We start from the raw sequence: 13953 nt of genomic DNA on the forward strand, positions 1-13953 counted from the left end.
CTAAAACGAGCCAATGCACATTGGCATGCAATCATATGCATCAGCTGCTCTCCTCGCAGCGCGGGTATATAATGAGCAGCAGGTGCGTTGCATCTTCAGGTTTTCGCTGAGGAGCCGAACCGGATAGGCGGCAGCATCAACGGGGTACAGCGAATGTGGCGACGGGACGTACGTCTCCGTTCCCTCCTTCAGGGAACGAGGGTTACCTTTGTAACCGAGACGTTCCCATTCAGTCGGTCACGTTCGACGTACGTTGGACAGACCGACGAATAGGAATCCCTACCAAAGCGCCACAGGAGCTGCCCCCTTCCAGCGCTCTGTTGTAAGCCACCTGAACCCCCTTGCCTGAGGATGGTGGGACAGGGCTAACACAGAGAGAGTTGATCACTGCTGTTCCCCAAAACCCATTCAGTGAGACTATTGGATAACGCTGGGAAAGCGTACCCTTCGCTGGGAAAGGAACGCTGCGGAAGCCACATCCTTCCCCGAAGGAGTTATGTGGAGAAGTACATATGGACTAACCCTGTATCGCTGTGCTACATATGGAAGAGCTGGGGTGACTCCGACCTGATGAAGGGTAGGTTCTCCCAGAGGGAAAGACACGGGCTTCGTTTAGGAGCAACCGTGGAACCAACCATATGGGATCCCCGTAGGGTCACACATATGGAACCCAGCCTAAACCCGGTTCTCAAGGATACAACGGAGTATAGGCCTGGCGCCAGACGCTCCGCCACGTCGGCTGCCGAAGGGATATCGGAGGACTCGACAGGGTCTGCCTTGTAGGGACTCTCTGGAGAAAAGAAGCGCATGTAGCGCAGCAAGCCGACACTAAGCCGGGGCCTCTCCGTGCCTCTGACCTGTGGCGAGAACATGGGAGGAGACCGGCTCGACACGAAGGCTATAGTATCTAGCGAACGTGTTAGGTGTCGCCCAGCCCGCAGCTCTACAAATGTCTGTCAGCGAGGCGCCACGAGCCAGCGCCCAGGAGGATGCGACACCTCTCGTGGAGTGAGCATGCAACCTGAGCGGGCAGGGCACGCCCTGAGCTTGGTAAGCCAGGGCGATGGCATCCACTATCCAGTGGGCCATCCTCTGCTTGGAGATAGCCTTTCCCCTCTGCTGGCCTCCATAACAGACAAGAGCTGGTCTGAGGTCCTGAGGCTTTAGGTTCTGTCTATGTACAGTCGCAAAGCGCGGACTGGACAGAGTAAAGCCAGGGCTGGGTCTGCCTCCTCCGAGGGCAGCGCTTGCAGGCTCACCACCTGGTCCCTGAAGGGAGTGGTAGGAACCTTGGGCACATAGCCAGGCCGGGGTCTTAGTACCACGTGGCTATCACCCGGCCCGAACTCCAGGCACGATTCGTCGACCGAAAATGACTGCAGGTCCCCTACCCTCTTGATGGAGGCCAATGCCACCAGCAGCAAAGTCTTCATAGACAGAATCTTTAAGTCTGCTGACAGCAAAGGCTCAAAGGGAGCAATCTGAAGTGCTCTCAGCACCAGAGTGAGGTCCCAAGAGGGTATGGAGAGGGGACGAGAAGGATTTAACCGTCTCGCCCCCCTAAGGAGCCTGATGAACAGGTCGTGCTGACCAACAGATTTGCCATCTAAGTGGTCGTGGTAAGCAGATATAGCAGCAGTATGGACTTTGAGGGTTGAGGGGGGACAGCCTACGCTCCAACCCTACTGCAAGAAGGAAAGCACGACTCTGATCGAGCATCTTCGGGGGTCTTCCCGGCGAGAAGAGCACCACTCGACGAACAGGTTCCACTTTGAGGCGTAAGCACGTCTCGTAGACAGTGCACGTGCCGAAGTGATGGTGTTAAGTACCTCAGGGGGTAAGTCACCTAGAACCTCCGCATCCCGTCCAAGGGACCAGACATGGAGTTTCCAGAGGTCTGGACGCGGGTGCCAAAGAGTGCCCCGTCTCTGAGAAAGAAGGTCTTTCCTCAGAGGGATGGGCCAGGGAGGGGCTGTTGCGAGGAGTGAGATTTCTGGGAACCAGGTCCGGTTGGGCCAGTAAGGCGCAACTAACAAGACCTGCTCCTCGTCCTCCCTGACTTAGCACAGGGTCTGTGCAAGTAGGCTCACTGGGGGAAACGCATATGTGCGCAGGCCCCGGGGCCAGCTGTGAGCCAGTGCATCTGTCCCGAGTGTCCCCTCAGTCAGAGAGTAAAACAACTGGCAGTGGGAGGTTTCTGGTGAGGCAAACAGGTCTACCTGAGCCTCTCCGAATTCTCTCCAGATCAGCTGAACCACCTGGGGGGTGGAGTCGCCACTCTCCTGGCAGCGCAGCTCGTGATAGCTCGTCGGCCACACGGTTGAGCACACCGGGAACATGAATGGCGCGAAGCGACCTCAGATGCTTCCGACTCCACAGGAGGAGATGGCGGGCGAGTTGCGACATGCGACGGGAGCGTAGACCACCTTGACGGTTGATGTACGCAACGGTCGCAGTGTTGTCTATACGGACCAGTACATGCTTGCCCTGAAGCAGGCCTTTGAGGCGGCTCAGAGCAAGGCGTACTGCCAGCAACTCGAGGCAATTGATGTGCCAATGCAGATGGGGTCCCGTCCAAACCCCTGAGACTGCATGCCCGTATTACGTGGCACCCCAGCCGGTGGCAGAAGCATCTGTGAACACCACAGCATGCCGGGACACCTGTTCTAGGGGCACTCCTGCCCGAAGAAACAAGGGGTCCGACCACGGACTGAAGGTTCGGCGGCACTCCTGAGTGATTGGCACCCGGAATGTGCCGCGCTGCCACGCCCATCTCGGGACTCGGCCGTGAAGCCAGTGCTGAAGCGGTCTCATATGAAGCAGACCGAGCGGTGTTACAGCCGCTGCAGCCGCCATATGCCCCAGGAGCCTCTGAAAGAACTTCAGTGGGACCACTGTCCTGCCATTGAATGTATTCAGGCAGTTCAACACCGACCGAGCACGTTCCTCTGTGAGGCGTGCTATCTGCTCGACCGAATCTAACTCCATACCGAGAAAAGAGATCCTCTGCACCGGGGCGAGTTTGCTCTTTTCCCAGTTGACCTGAAGCCCCAACTGGCTGAGGTGTCTGAGCACCAAATCCCTGTGTTTGCACAACTGATCCCGGGACTGTGCTAGAATGAGCCAGTCGTCGAGATAGTTGAGAATGCGAACACCCTGTTCTCTCATGGGAACAAGGGCTCCCTCCACGACTTTCGTGAAGACGCGGGGAGACAGGGCCAGCCCGAAGGGTAGGACTCTGTACTGATATGCTCGACCTTCGAACGCGAATCTCAGGAATGGCCTGTGTCGCGGAAGAATTGAAACATGGAAGTACGCGTCCTTCAGGTCAATCGCTGCAAACCAATCTCGGGGACGGATGCACTCGAAAATGCGTTTCTGCATGAGCATTTTGAATGGTAGCTTGTGGAGGCTCCGATTCAAAACTCGCAGGTCCAAGATCGGTCGTAACCCGCCGCTTTTCTTGGGTACAATGAAGTAGGGGCTGTAGAACCCTGACCTCAAATCGGCTGGAGGGACCGGCTCTATCGCGTCCTTCGCCAGTAGGACTGCGATCTCCGCACGCAGGACAGGGGCATCGGCATCTTTCACTGTAGTGAAGAGGACGTCCCTGAACTTGGGGGGAGCCGGGCGAACTGAATCGCAAAGCCGACCCTGATGGTCCGAAGGAGCCAGCGAGACGGACTGGGGAGCGCTAACCCGGCTCGCAGAGACCGTACAAGCAGGACCAAAGGGACCACCGGTGTACCCGCAGCAGGGCAGCGAGGTGGAACACAGGGACGCGGCTCGGGGGGCTCTCTTTGTGAGGCGGCCCGAAGCGGCGTCACAGTGTGCTAGGCAACACTTACCTGGCTCCACGGATGGACAGAGGGAGCAGTCGAGGCTTTGGCTGCCCGCTGCTCGCTGCTGTCTGCTGGCGACAGAAGAGGGGGATGAGAGTGGTGAGGTTTTTCTCCTCCCACTGCTCTCCAAACCCTCTTCAGACCTGGAAATGGAGGAACTGCTCTTTAAAATTTGGGTACCGCTGCCTCTTGGGTCAGTGGCGGAACAGAAACAAACCCAATAAAGGATTTACCACCTGGCCCTCCTCCAGGGGTGGAAGAGCAGCCCCACCCATCTCTGGGTCGCCCGTCTCAGGGGTGATTCTCACCAACCAGTTAAACAGCTGCAGAGACGGGAGGCGTCATCTCCCCGCAATGGATACAGCAGAGCCTGCTGGGCCGAAGTTTCTTGCAGGGGACGACACCCTTGGCGACGAGCAGACTGAGGGGGAGCCCAAGAGGAACTCAATGGTTTGTCATGGGAAGCTCCCCGATCCGCTACTAACTGAGGAGAACTGCTGGGCTCAGTCCTCGACAGTGTCACCGAAAGGCCACATGGTAAGATGGGAGCATTGAGAAAGCAGTTAGCTTGACAACCTCTCACACCTCACACGGTAAGCCAGGGGGCACTTCTGGACCACGGAGGTGGACATCGTCTGGCTGAGGGCCTGCGCCGTGACTTTGATCACGGTTAGTCAACAAGCGCAGCTCAACCCCAGCACAGAACTTCCCTCATGCAAAAAGAGTGCCTTGGCCTCACATGCAGGGTGGGTGTGGTCTGTGTACAGCCACCCCATCCAAGAGGGTAGTGAGAGAGGAAAAACTTATGCAGATTGGCACCTTTGGCATTCCATATTTATGGCACCAATATACCCCCATACTGCCAAGTTTTCCATGCACATCTGGAAGACCCAGGAAAGCATGGCTGTAAACTCTGAATCTGAGTCAGCATAAGCACACACCATTACAGTGGGCAGCGTCACCCTCATTTCCAGAGCATAACAGCACTCTCTCCGATGCTGCAATCGACGTCTGTCCCTCAGCTGGAGCTCTGAATGAAATGCTAGGTTCCCCTATGAAAAGGACCAGCAATCCAATCCAGAAACTGCACAGCTTGCAATGCGCTAGAGAGGGAGGGGCCCTAGGGGGTTGGTTCCCCGAAGGAACCCCTCAACCTCATGTCACCCAAGCCATATCAGCAAAGTAGACCTCTTCTGGTGCACCAGAGAGGGCGCTACTATGGAGATTACGCAAGGGAACCGCGCATCTAGAGCGCCGAGCGAGCGCTGGGTTGCCGTGACAACCCGCTCTGCAGCCCGGCAGCTCGACGGCACACGACACGCAGAGGAGCAAGAGGTTTGCTCTCGTTGATCTCCACGGTCTCCCAGAGTGTCGGGCAGACCCGCGGCTGTGCTTTTACACACAAGCGGCAGCTGGCCAACAACAGAGGGGACTCAAGCTTCCCGGAGAAAGAAGAGTCACGACCGGCGTGTCGACGTGATCATGTTCTCATATGAAAACATGAACACCCACGATCATCATTTCATCACGCGCCCAGACATGTGAAACGGTGATCGTGGCCGTCAGTGAGGACAGGAACGATCGCATCCAGAAACACAAGTAGGATGTCGTCTTTAAAAAGACGCGAATCTACTTGTGTAAGCTCTTTCAGGGACTTTACTCTTTTCCAAGTGCTGAAGCACGCAGGGGAACGGCCACCGCAACACAGACAGGGATTGTGTGCAGCCTGTCATGTGCTTTCTCTCTCTTTGAAGGCGCTCACTCTTACCAGCCGTAAAAACGGCTTTTCAGCGCTCAAAAGCGCACCGTACCGGCCGTGAGAACAGCCTTCTGACGCTGTCAAACAGCTATTTGCTCAAAAACGGCAAACGAAACAAAAACAGAAAAAGAGAGGACTTCGACCCCGCTGCTGTGCTGTTCGCCCGCACTCGGAAAAAAAGAGAAGTTCAACCAAAAAGCTTGACTCGTCTTCTAGCAGACACTAGCTTGCAGAGAACAGGAACAAACACCGTTCGGCTCCGAAGCGAAAAGCTGAAGATGCAACGCAACTGCTGCTCATTATATACCCGTGCTGCGAGGCGAGCAGCTGATGCATATGATTGCATGCCAAAGTGCATTGGCTCGTTTTAGTTACACTCGAAGTAGATTGGCCTCTCTAGCGAGATTCCTATTCGTCGGTCTGTCCGACGTACGTCGAACGTGACCGACTGAATGGGAACACGTTACAGTAACGTTGTATTGTGTAACATTAGCTAACTGCATTAGTTGACTAAAGATAATGGTAAACATTTTCATCACTTAAAGCTTGGCTAAAAATAGCCATTGATGCATTAAACAATAACAGCAACGTTATTCTGTGTTAAATTTTTGATTCTGTTAATATTTTTTCTGTTGAAAGACAAACATAGATATTGATGTCACAGATGTACATGTACTCAGTAATCCACTATTTTGTAGAGGGGGTTAAAATTACCATTTTCATCTGAGATTTGGAGCGAATTTACTGGGGTGTAAAAATGACTTTACAAAGATGGCAGCAGCATTATTTTATTTTTACACACACATTGGTAGGTCTATTAGTAAAATCTGTTGACTTTAGTGATCTCTGTTTCATTATATGTCAACAGTCACAGTTCAAAAAGGGCAAAAAGCACTTCTTGTGAGTTTGCTGTAACTCAAGAAGTATTTAAGATATGTTCATATCCTTTTAGATTCTGGTTCTTAACAAACTTTCCTTTTAGTATCTTCATTTTAAAGTCCCTTGATGATCCAATCCCAGAGACATGGAGATCTTAATGTGGCTCCATGAGTAAATTGGTCAATTGTACACATTTTCAGTGGTCAAAAACCAAATGTGGTTCACTTTGCATACAGCTGATACTTTTTTTTTTATTTTAAAGAGGAATGGAGGCCATTGAAGTCCACCATAAGGAGAATTATCCTAGAATGTTTTAATCAAAAACGTTTTTATTTTTTTCGACTGAAGAAAGAAAGACATGAACATCTTGGATGACATGGGAGTGAGTAAATTATCAGGAAAAGTTTATTTGAAAGTGAACTAATCCTTTAAGAAGGTCTATAGGAGTATAGAGCTAGTGCACATGAGAATGAACCTTATTCAGGGCTCAAAGCTAAGGATTTTTTCTGCTGGCCCGGTTGGCCAGTGGTTCAAATTTTTTCTTGCCCTGCCAACAATTTCACTGGCCCCACAATGATGTGTGAGTTGATGAATGTTTATAAGTGAATAAATGCCTAAATTCAATTCAAGAGATCAATTCCTTGAATTAACTTTTTGAAGCGTCAGCATTTCTGTTGCAAAGGCAGTCTATGGAGGGACAGAATTTCATCAAAATGATCTTAATTTGTGTTCTGAAGATGAACAAAAGTATTACAGGTTTGGAATAACATGAGGGTGAGTAATTAATGACAGAATTTTCATTTTTGGGTGAATTAACCCTTTAATCTGACAACAAAAGAAAATGGGGGAAAAAATCACTAATTGCTCTTGACTAATAACTTTTGTAACATGTTTAATTTGCCACTCTTTGACTTTGAAAACCTCTGGGTTACACCAGCAAAAGTAAATTCTGTCAGAACAGAAAAAAGGCTCCTTAATAGTTCAAAATAGTCAAAAAAATGAAAATTACACACCCTCATGTCATTGAAAACCTGTATGACTGTCAAAAAAGACAAACGTTCAAGATGCTTTTTTTATGTAATGAAAGCAGAGGTGGATCAAGCACAATCATCATCACCATTCAGTTTTTTACAGCAGAAATTGTATGTTTTTATAGGTACCTGTTTGGACAGGAGGTAGAAGGAAATGCATTTGTGGTGTTTGGTGTGATGATCGATGAGAAGAAAACAAGTATTCCTGCATCTCTTCAAAGAGTTCAGGTGAGAAACATTAAACAGTTTATAAGTTTGGATCAATCTAATTTATCTTCACCTAGAGGATGATGTAAATAAAACATTAAATAGATTTTTACTGCGTCTTGTAGATTGATGTCTTTCTCATATATGAATAGATAATGAAAGGAGAAGGTACTGCAGAACTGACCAGGGAGATGATCACTAAGACCTATCCAGACATTAACCAGCTGGTTGGACGATCAATCTATGTTTCAGTCAGTGTTTTAACAGAGAGTGGTAAGACTCAACAGATACTGTACATCTGAATACACATTTACATGCATATACGTGAGTGTATATGAGACGCTGATCGTGTGTGTGTGTGTGTGTGTGTGTGTGTGTGTGTGTGTGTGTGTTTCAGGCAGTGAAATGGTGGAAGCAGAAAGGAGAGGCATTCAGATTGTGACATCACCGTACACCATCCACTTCAAAAAAACACCACAATTCTTCAAACCTGGAATGCCCTTCACTGTCTCGGTATAAAGCATTGAATAGAAAGCAGGGGTGTGTTTAAATTATACATGTGTGTATATATATATATATATATATATATATATATATATATATATATATATATATATACACATGTATATATAGTATAACAGGTGTATAACAGGTGTCTCTATAACAGGTGTATGTAACAAATCCTGACCAGACACCTGCTGAAAATGTGGAATTGGAGGTCAATCCTGGAGCGGTCAGAAGTCTAACAAGAGCCAATGGTATTAGCAAGCTTACTGTCAACACTCCAGGAGGATCTTCTACACTGGAGATCACTGTAAGACCTGCAAACTCAACTAATGTTCAGTCAGTTTCACTGGTGAACTATTGGAAAGTAGATCAGTTAACAGATTTTGAACAATCAATGGAGTATATTGTACGCAGCACATTAGAAAACTGTATTTATTCTTTACAGGCAAAGACTAAAGATCCACAATTAAGAGATGGACAGCAGGCAGTGAAGAAGATGACGGCTCAGGCTTATGTTCCCAAAGACAACTCTAAGAACTACCTGCACATCGGCACTGATGCAGCAGAGCTTCAGATCGGTGATCAAATGACAGTCAATCTGTATATGGGATATAGTCCAGGAGTCAGAGATCAAGATTTCACCTACATGGTAAAGATTATGGTTATTTCTTATTCAGCTGCACCACAAATATATGAATTTATTGTGTCAATATTTGATTACTACCACAGCTTGTGTTTGAAACCATATTAATGTCATAAATACTGTTAACTTGTCTGCCTCATTTTCAGATCTTGAGTAAAGGTCAGATCATTCAAGCAGAAAGGTTTAAGAGGAGAGGACAATCTCTGTTGACTCTGTCTCTACCTGTAACCAAAGACATGGTGCCGTCCTTCCGCTTCGTGGCTTATTACCATGTGGGCTCGTCTGAGGTGGTGTCTGATTCTGTCTGGGTCGACGTGAAGGACACGTGCATGGGAACGGTGGGTCAACTATCACAAGAAATGGCTCAACTGGATCTGTTTTACTGACGCATCATCTCTCGTCTTAATGACAGCTCAAGCTTCAGGTGAAGGACAAGATGTATACCTATAGCCCAGGAGATGAGGTCAAGCTGCAGATAACTGGAGATCCAGGAGCTCAAGTTGGGCTGGTGGCGGTGGACAAGGCTGTTAATGTCCTTAACAAGAACAGACTCACTCAGATGAAGGTGAATGACCTTCTTCAGACAGCAGATGTTTCTGGCATAAAACTTACATAATTGGTGTCTTTTTGCTCCTCTAGATCTGGAATATTATAGAGAAACATGACACCGGCTGTACGGCAGGAGGTGGAAGGGACAGTATGGGGGTTTTCAGTGATGCAGGTCTGATGTTTGAGTCCAGCACTGCAGGAGGAACAAACACCAGAACAAGTATTTATCTGTATTTGTATTTTTTTTCTTTCAGTTTTATGTTTGTATGATCGGCGCTGGAATAGCACTGCACCAAGTTGAATTGCAGTGAATTTCCCCCTCACACATTAGAGTGTCATATGCTGATTTGTTTCTAATGAACTTTCCTCTAGTGCCGGAGTGTCCCTCCCTTTCAAAAAGAAGACGGAGATCACTGGGTGAGAAACAGTACTTATGATTCAACCCTTTTAAAGATTAAACATGTTATAGAGCTCTGCTTTTAGATATGTTGTTTATCTATCATTGTGGCTTGAATGGACTCTGTATCGGAAACAAGGAAACATAATCTTGAGGATCATCAGAATATGCTAGTGTAGCAGTGTGAAGTATACCCTCGGTTGTTCATTGGGTGATGTCAGGTAAAATCAGTGAACCTGTCAGGACTGGAGTTTTATGTTATAAAATAGGAGGGCGTTTGTTACCTGGGATGTGTTGACATCAGTACCGCGTCTTTACGGGAGTTCGCCATTTATGAATGGAATGATGTTTGGTGTGCCGTCTCTGCTTCATGCTGCTGCGCGTAGGCTGCCCCCAGTTTCAGGTTTGTTTAAGAGTGGATTCTTCTTCAGTGAATATTTATTTACTGAGTATTTATGTGTAGTTTGTCGACGAAAAACTAGCTGCACGCTATGATCAGCAACCATGCTTATACCGTGCTGTGAACATCTCCTGGTATGTACGAGAGTATGTTGCTTGTCTATTTTTATTATTTTTATAAGTAATTCTGCTATTTTTGTTTGGCAGGTTGATTTACATTGCCAAGGGTAACACACTGCTGCCTTGCCTCGGTTTCAATCCGGTCAACTTTGGTGTGTGTGTGTGTGTGTGTGTGTGTGTGTGTGTGTGTGTGTGTGTGTGTGTGCGCGCGTGTGTGTGTGTAACTGTGGGCCCAGAATATCGCTCGGCGTGGAGTGAGTGCACTTGCGTCAAGCAAAGCCATTCTTTGGCTGTTTTGTTTGTTTGTTTGTTTGTTTGTTTTTGTTTTGAATTGTAAACACTGACAACTTCTTTGTTATTCTAAATTTTAGTTATTCTAGTGTGACTGATTGGATTAATAAATTTAGTTTGTCTTTTTTTGTTTTGTGAACCGTTTATTTGAGGCTGGTCAATACCAGCTAATTTAGTGTTGATGTTGTGTTGTATTTCCTTTTTGTATTTTACAGAAAAAGGGGAGGAGTTTGGCTGCTCTTTTAATGGTGTCCACATTGAGTGCCGTGCTTCATAGGTTGGAGTGTTTTGGTTTATGGTTTATTAAGCGTGGTGTCAGAATTGAGGTTTACAGCAGACAATCTCCCTCCTTTAAAATTCTTTATTTTGTGTTCATGTATATTGTAGTTTTTGTAAAGTGTCTTTTGTTTGTTGTTTTTGTGACCTGTGAATATTGAGCCCTTGTGAGAAAATGTGACAGTTTTTAACTTTTGTGCACTTTAATAAAGCTGCCTCATCTTTGTAATCCTTTGCCTGTGTCTCTAATCATCCACCTATTGGTAACAAATTTGTGTTGCTATGTTAAATTATTTCCTTGGGTATAAAAACCCAGGTGGTGTAGTTGGCCGGTCACACTAGTAATAATGCAGCTGATGTCTAGAGCCCCTAAAGGGATATGGTGGTGGTAAAAAAATATGACATGGGGGTAAAATAAAATAATAAATCTGTGTTTATTTGTGTTCTGTAACAAATGTTTTTCTTCCCCCAATAAACTCTCAGAAAATGAATAATTGATAATAGGGTTTTAGGACCATAAGGACTTGGAGCCCCTAATACATTTTTACTTGACTTGATTATTTTGTCCTTTTGCTCTATTAGGTCTATTGTCACATTTTTTTTTTCTTTCAGGTGATGATGATGATGACGAATATTATACAGACTCTGATGACATTGTGTCACGTACTCTGTTCCCTGAGAGTTGGCTTTGGGAAGAGATTGATCTATGTGAGAATTGGTGAGTAGGAGACTTTTAGACAAAAGCTGAGTTGAGCCTCATTCACATCTTAGAAAATAATTGACAATATTATTCATCGTGAGCTGTTGGTGACACAATGTGTGTGTGTGTGTGTGTGTGTGTGTGTGTGTGTGTCAGTCTGATGGTAAACAACCATTAGATGAGTACTTCAACAGTTTTTCTTGTATTTTCCTCATATTCCAGTCCAGCACCAGTCACAGATAAAGTGATCTACCTGAAAGACTCTATTACTACATGGCAGATCTTGGCTGTCAGTCTGTCACCAACACTTGGTAAGATGAAGCGGTAAACACAGAATACATGGTCTGGAAAACATCATTATCATCATGGAGTTGTTGCTTTAAATCCTTCTGTGTGTCTGTGTGTGTTTGTCCTAAAAGGCATCTGTTTGGCAGAACCTGAGGAGATTGTCGTTTCTAAGAGTTTTTTCATTGACCTCAAGATGCCTTATTCAGCTTTGCGCGGAGAACAACTGGAAATCAAGGCCATTATTCACAACTTTACACCAAGGAAGCAGAAGGTAGATCTGATTTGATATTAAAAATACAGTCAGATTTATGGTTTATGGTATTAAAACCATGTTCATCATAGTAATTATTTCTTAGTAATTATCAGTAATATCCTGTCATTACACATTTCATATTTGGTTCAGTTTCCTCTAGGTATTGAAGTGATTTGTGTCTCGGTCTCCTGTTTTCTCCAGGTGCGAGTGGAGTTTATGGAGGCACCAGATGTTTGCAGCCCTGCCAATAAGAAAGGCAAATACAGAACAACAGTAAACGTTGACCAAGGCTCCAGCATAGCGGTTTCATATGTGATTATTCCCATGACACTGGGAGATCACATGATTGAGGTGAAAGCTTTAGCATATGATTCTGTCCACACTGATGGAGTGAGAAAGAGCCTGAAGGTGGCGGTACGTCTGATGAGACTTCTGTCACTTTTCATTTGATTTGGTCATTTGTTGATATAATAATCATTATTTGAATAGATGATCTCTCTCTCTCTTTCTCTCTCTCTTTCAGTCTGAAGGTGTGCTGGTTCCATTACATACCAAAAACGTGGAGCTCAATCCCGTTAAGAATGGTGAGATTTACTGTCAACTATACTCTCATTGTGTAGTAATAATCAAGGAACTTTGCTGCCGTACCATGAGTGCAGCAGGAGCAATGAAATTACGCAGTGCCTCTCACAAATGTCTCCATGGTTGCAAGGCACACTCCCTGTGCAAGCAGGGGGTCACAGGCAGTGCGTAATATCATTGTGCCTGCTGCACCCATGGTACAGCAGCAAAGTTTCTTGATTATTATGCCAGAATGAGAATATAGTTCCTAGCCATATCGGCCTAAAAAATTTTCTGTCATTCTTAGTAAATTCAATGAACTATGATAAGCTATGCTAAAAGTGGTACCGCCAGACCTGGAGATCAGCTGAATGGATTTGAAAACGGTAAAACTCAACTGTTTAACTCTAAGGGAGCTGGAAAATGAGCCTATTTTCAAAAAAAGTGGAGTGTTCCTTTAACCCTAGGATTATTCAGGTAGGGTAAGGTTAGTCAAATCTAGCCTAATCCATCAAGTACTCACCCGCCAGCAGGTTGAAGTCCTTCAGGAAAGATGTAGAAGACTCCTCATTAGAGTGTCAGGTGTCCTTCACGCTTAATGCAGGCAGCATCTGAGGAAGCCTTTCACTCTTTAGACTTTTACATTACTTTTTGTGAAATTCCAACCTCATATTAAAGCTTCAAGCAGCGATGAAAGGGCCCTCGCACCCGGGCTCACCACCACCCGTTGGCATCAGGAAAGCAGTGACATGCATGTAAGCGAGTAAATATAGGAGAATTATGGCCAAGTCATTTCAAATTGCCACACTTCCTGCTGCCAAAAGGTGGTGCTTTGACCGTAACTGAATATTGTCATATAGATGTCTTCAGGCCAGGACTATTAAACATATGAAGTTTGCAGCAGATTGGACATTGTATGCGTGAGTTACAACAACTTCCTGTTTCATGGCGTTAATCGCATACATTAGTGATTGCATGATTAAACGTGTTTCTAGTATGTTTGGTACTACGTGGCATATTGAAATGAGTTACTGGGAGTGAATTGCAGTGTAAAGCATGCCATTTCCTGTTGCCAGCAGGTGGTGATATTATTAACTGAATATTGGCATGTAGATGTCTTTAAATCAGGCCTCTTATCGCACATGTGAAGTTTTAGGCAGATCGGACATTGTTACAAAAGCTTCCTCTTTCATGGCGAAACATCTATGTTTGTCAGGCCGCCACAGACATGCCCTTTAGCGAAAACTCAAG

The 13953-nt window shown here is 46.3% G+C and overlaps 1 protein-coding gene across 2 annotated transcripts in view; it reads left to right on the top strand.

Annotated features, from left to right (window-relative positions):
- LOC137031496 (complement C3-like) overlaps positions 1-13953 on the top strand; it is a 46666-nt gene that overhangs the window by 7037 nt on the left and 25676 nt on the right. For both annotated transcript variants that reach the window (XM_067402484.1, XM_067402485.1), the window contains 14 exons: positions 7637-7739; positions 7871-7991; positions 8116-8231; positions 8386-8532; positions 8671-8874; positions 9015-9206; positions 9281-9433; positions 9508-9637; positions 9790-9834; positions 11513-11618; positions 11823-11911; positions 12020-12159; positions 12343-12555; positions 12665-12725. In XM_067402484.1, coding sequence (XP_067258585.1) covers positions 7637-7739; positions 7871-7991; positions 8116-8231; positions 8386-8532; positions 8671-8874; positions 9015-9206; positions 9281-9433; positions 9508-9637; positions 9790-9834; positions 11513-11618; positions 11823-11911; positions 12020-12159; positions 12343-12555; positions 12665-12725 — 1820 coding nt within the window. The remainder of the gene's footprint in view (positions 1-7636; positions 7740-7870; positions 7992-8115; positions 8232-8385; positions 8533-8670; positions 8875-9014; positions 9207-9280; positions 9434-9507; positions 9638-9789; positions 9835-11512; positions 11619-11822; positions 11912-12019; positions 12160-12342; positions 12556-12664; positions 12726-13953) is intronic.

The sequence above is a fragment of the Chanodichthys erythropterus genome, chromosome 12 (assembly GCF_024489055.1).
Source record: "Chanodichthys erythropterus isolate Z2021 chromosome 12, ASM2448905v1, whole genome shotgun sequence".
Lineage (NCBI taxonomy): Eukaryota > Metazoa > Chordata > Actinopteri > Cypriniformes > Xenocyprididae > Chanodichthys > Chanodichthys erythropterus.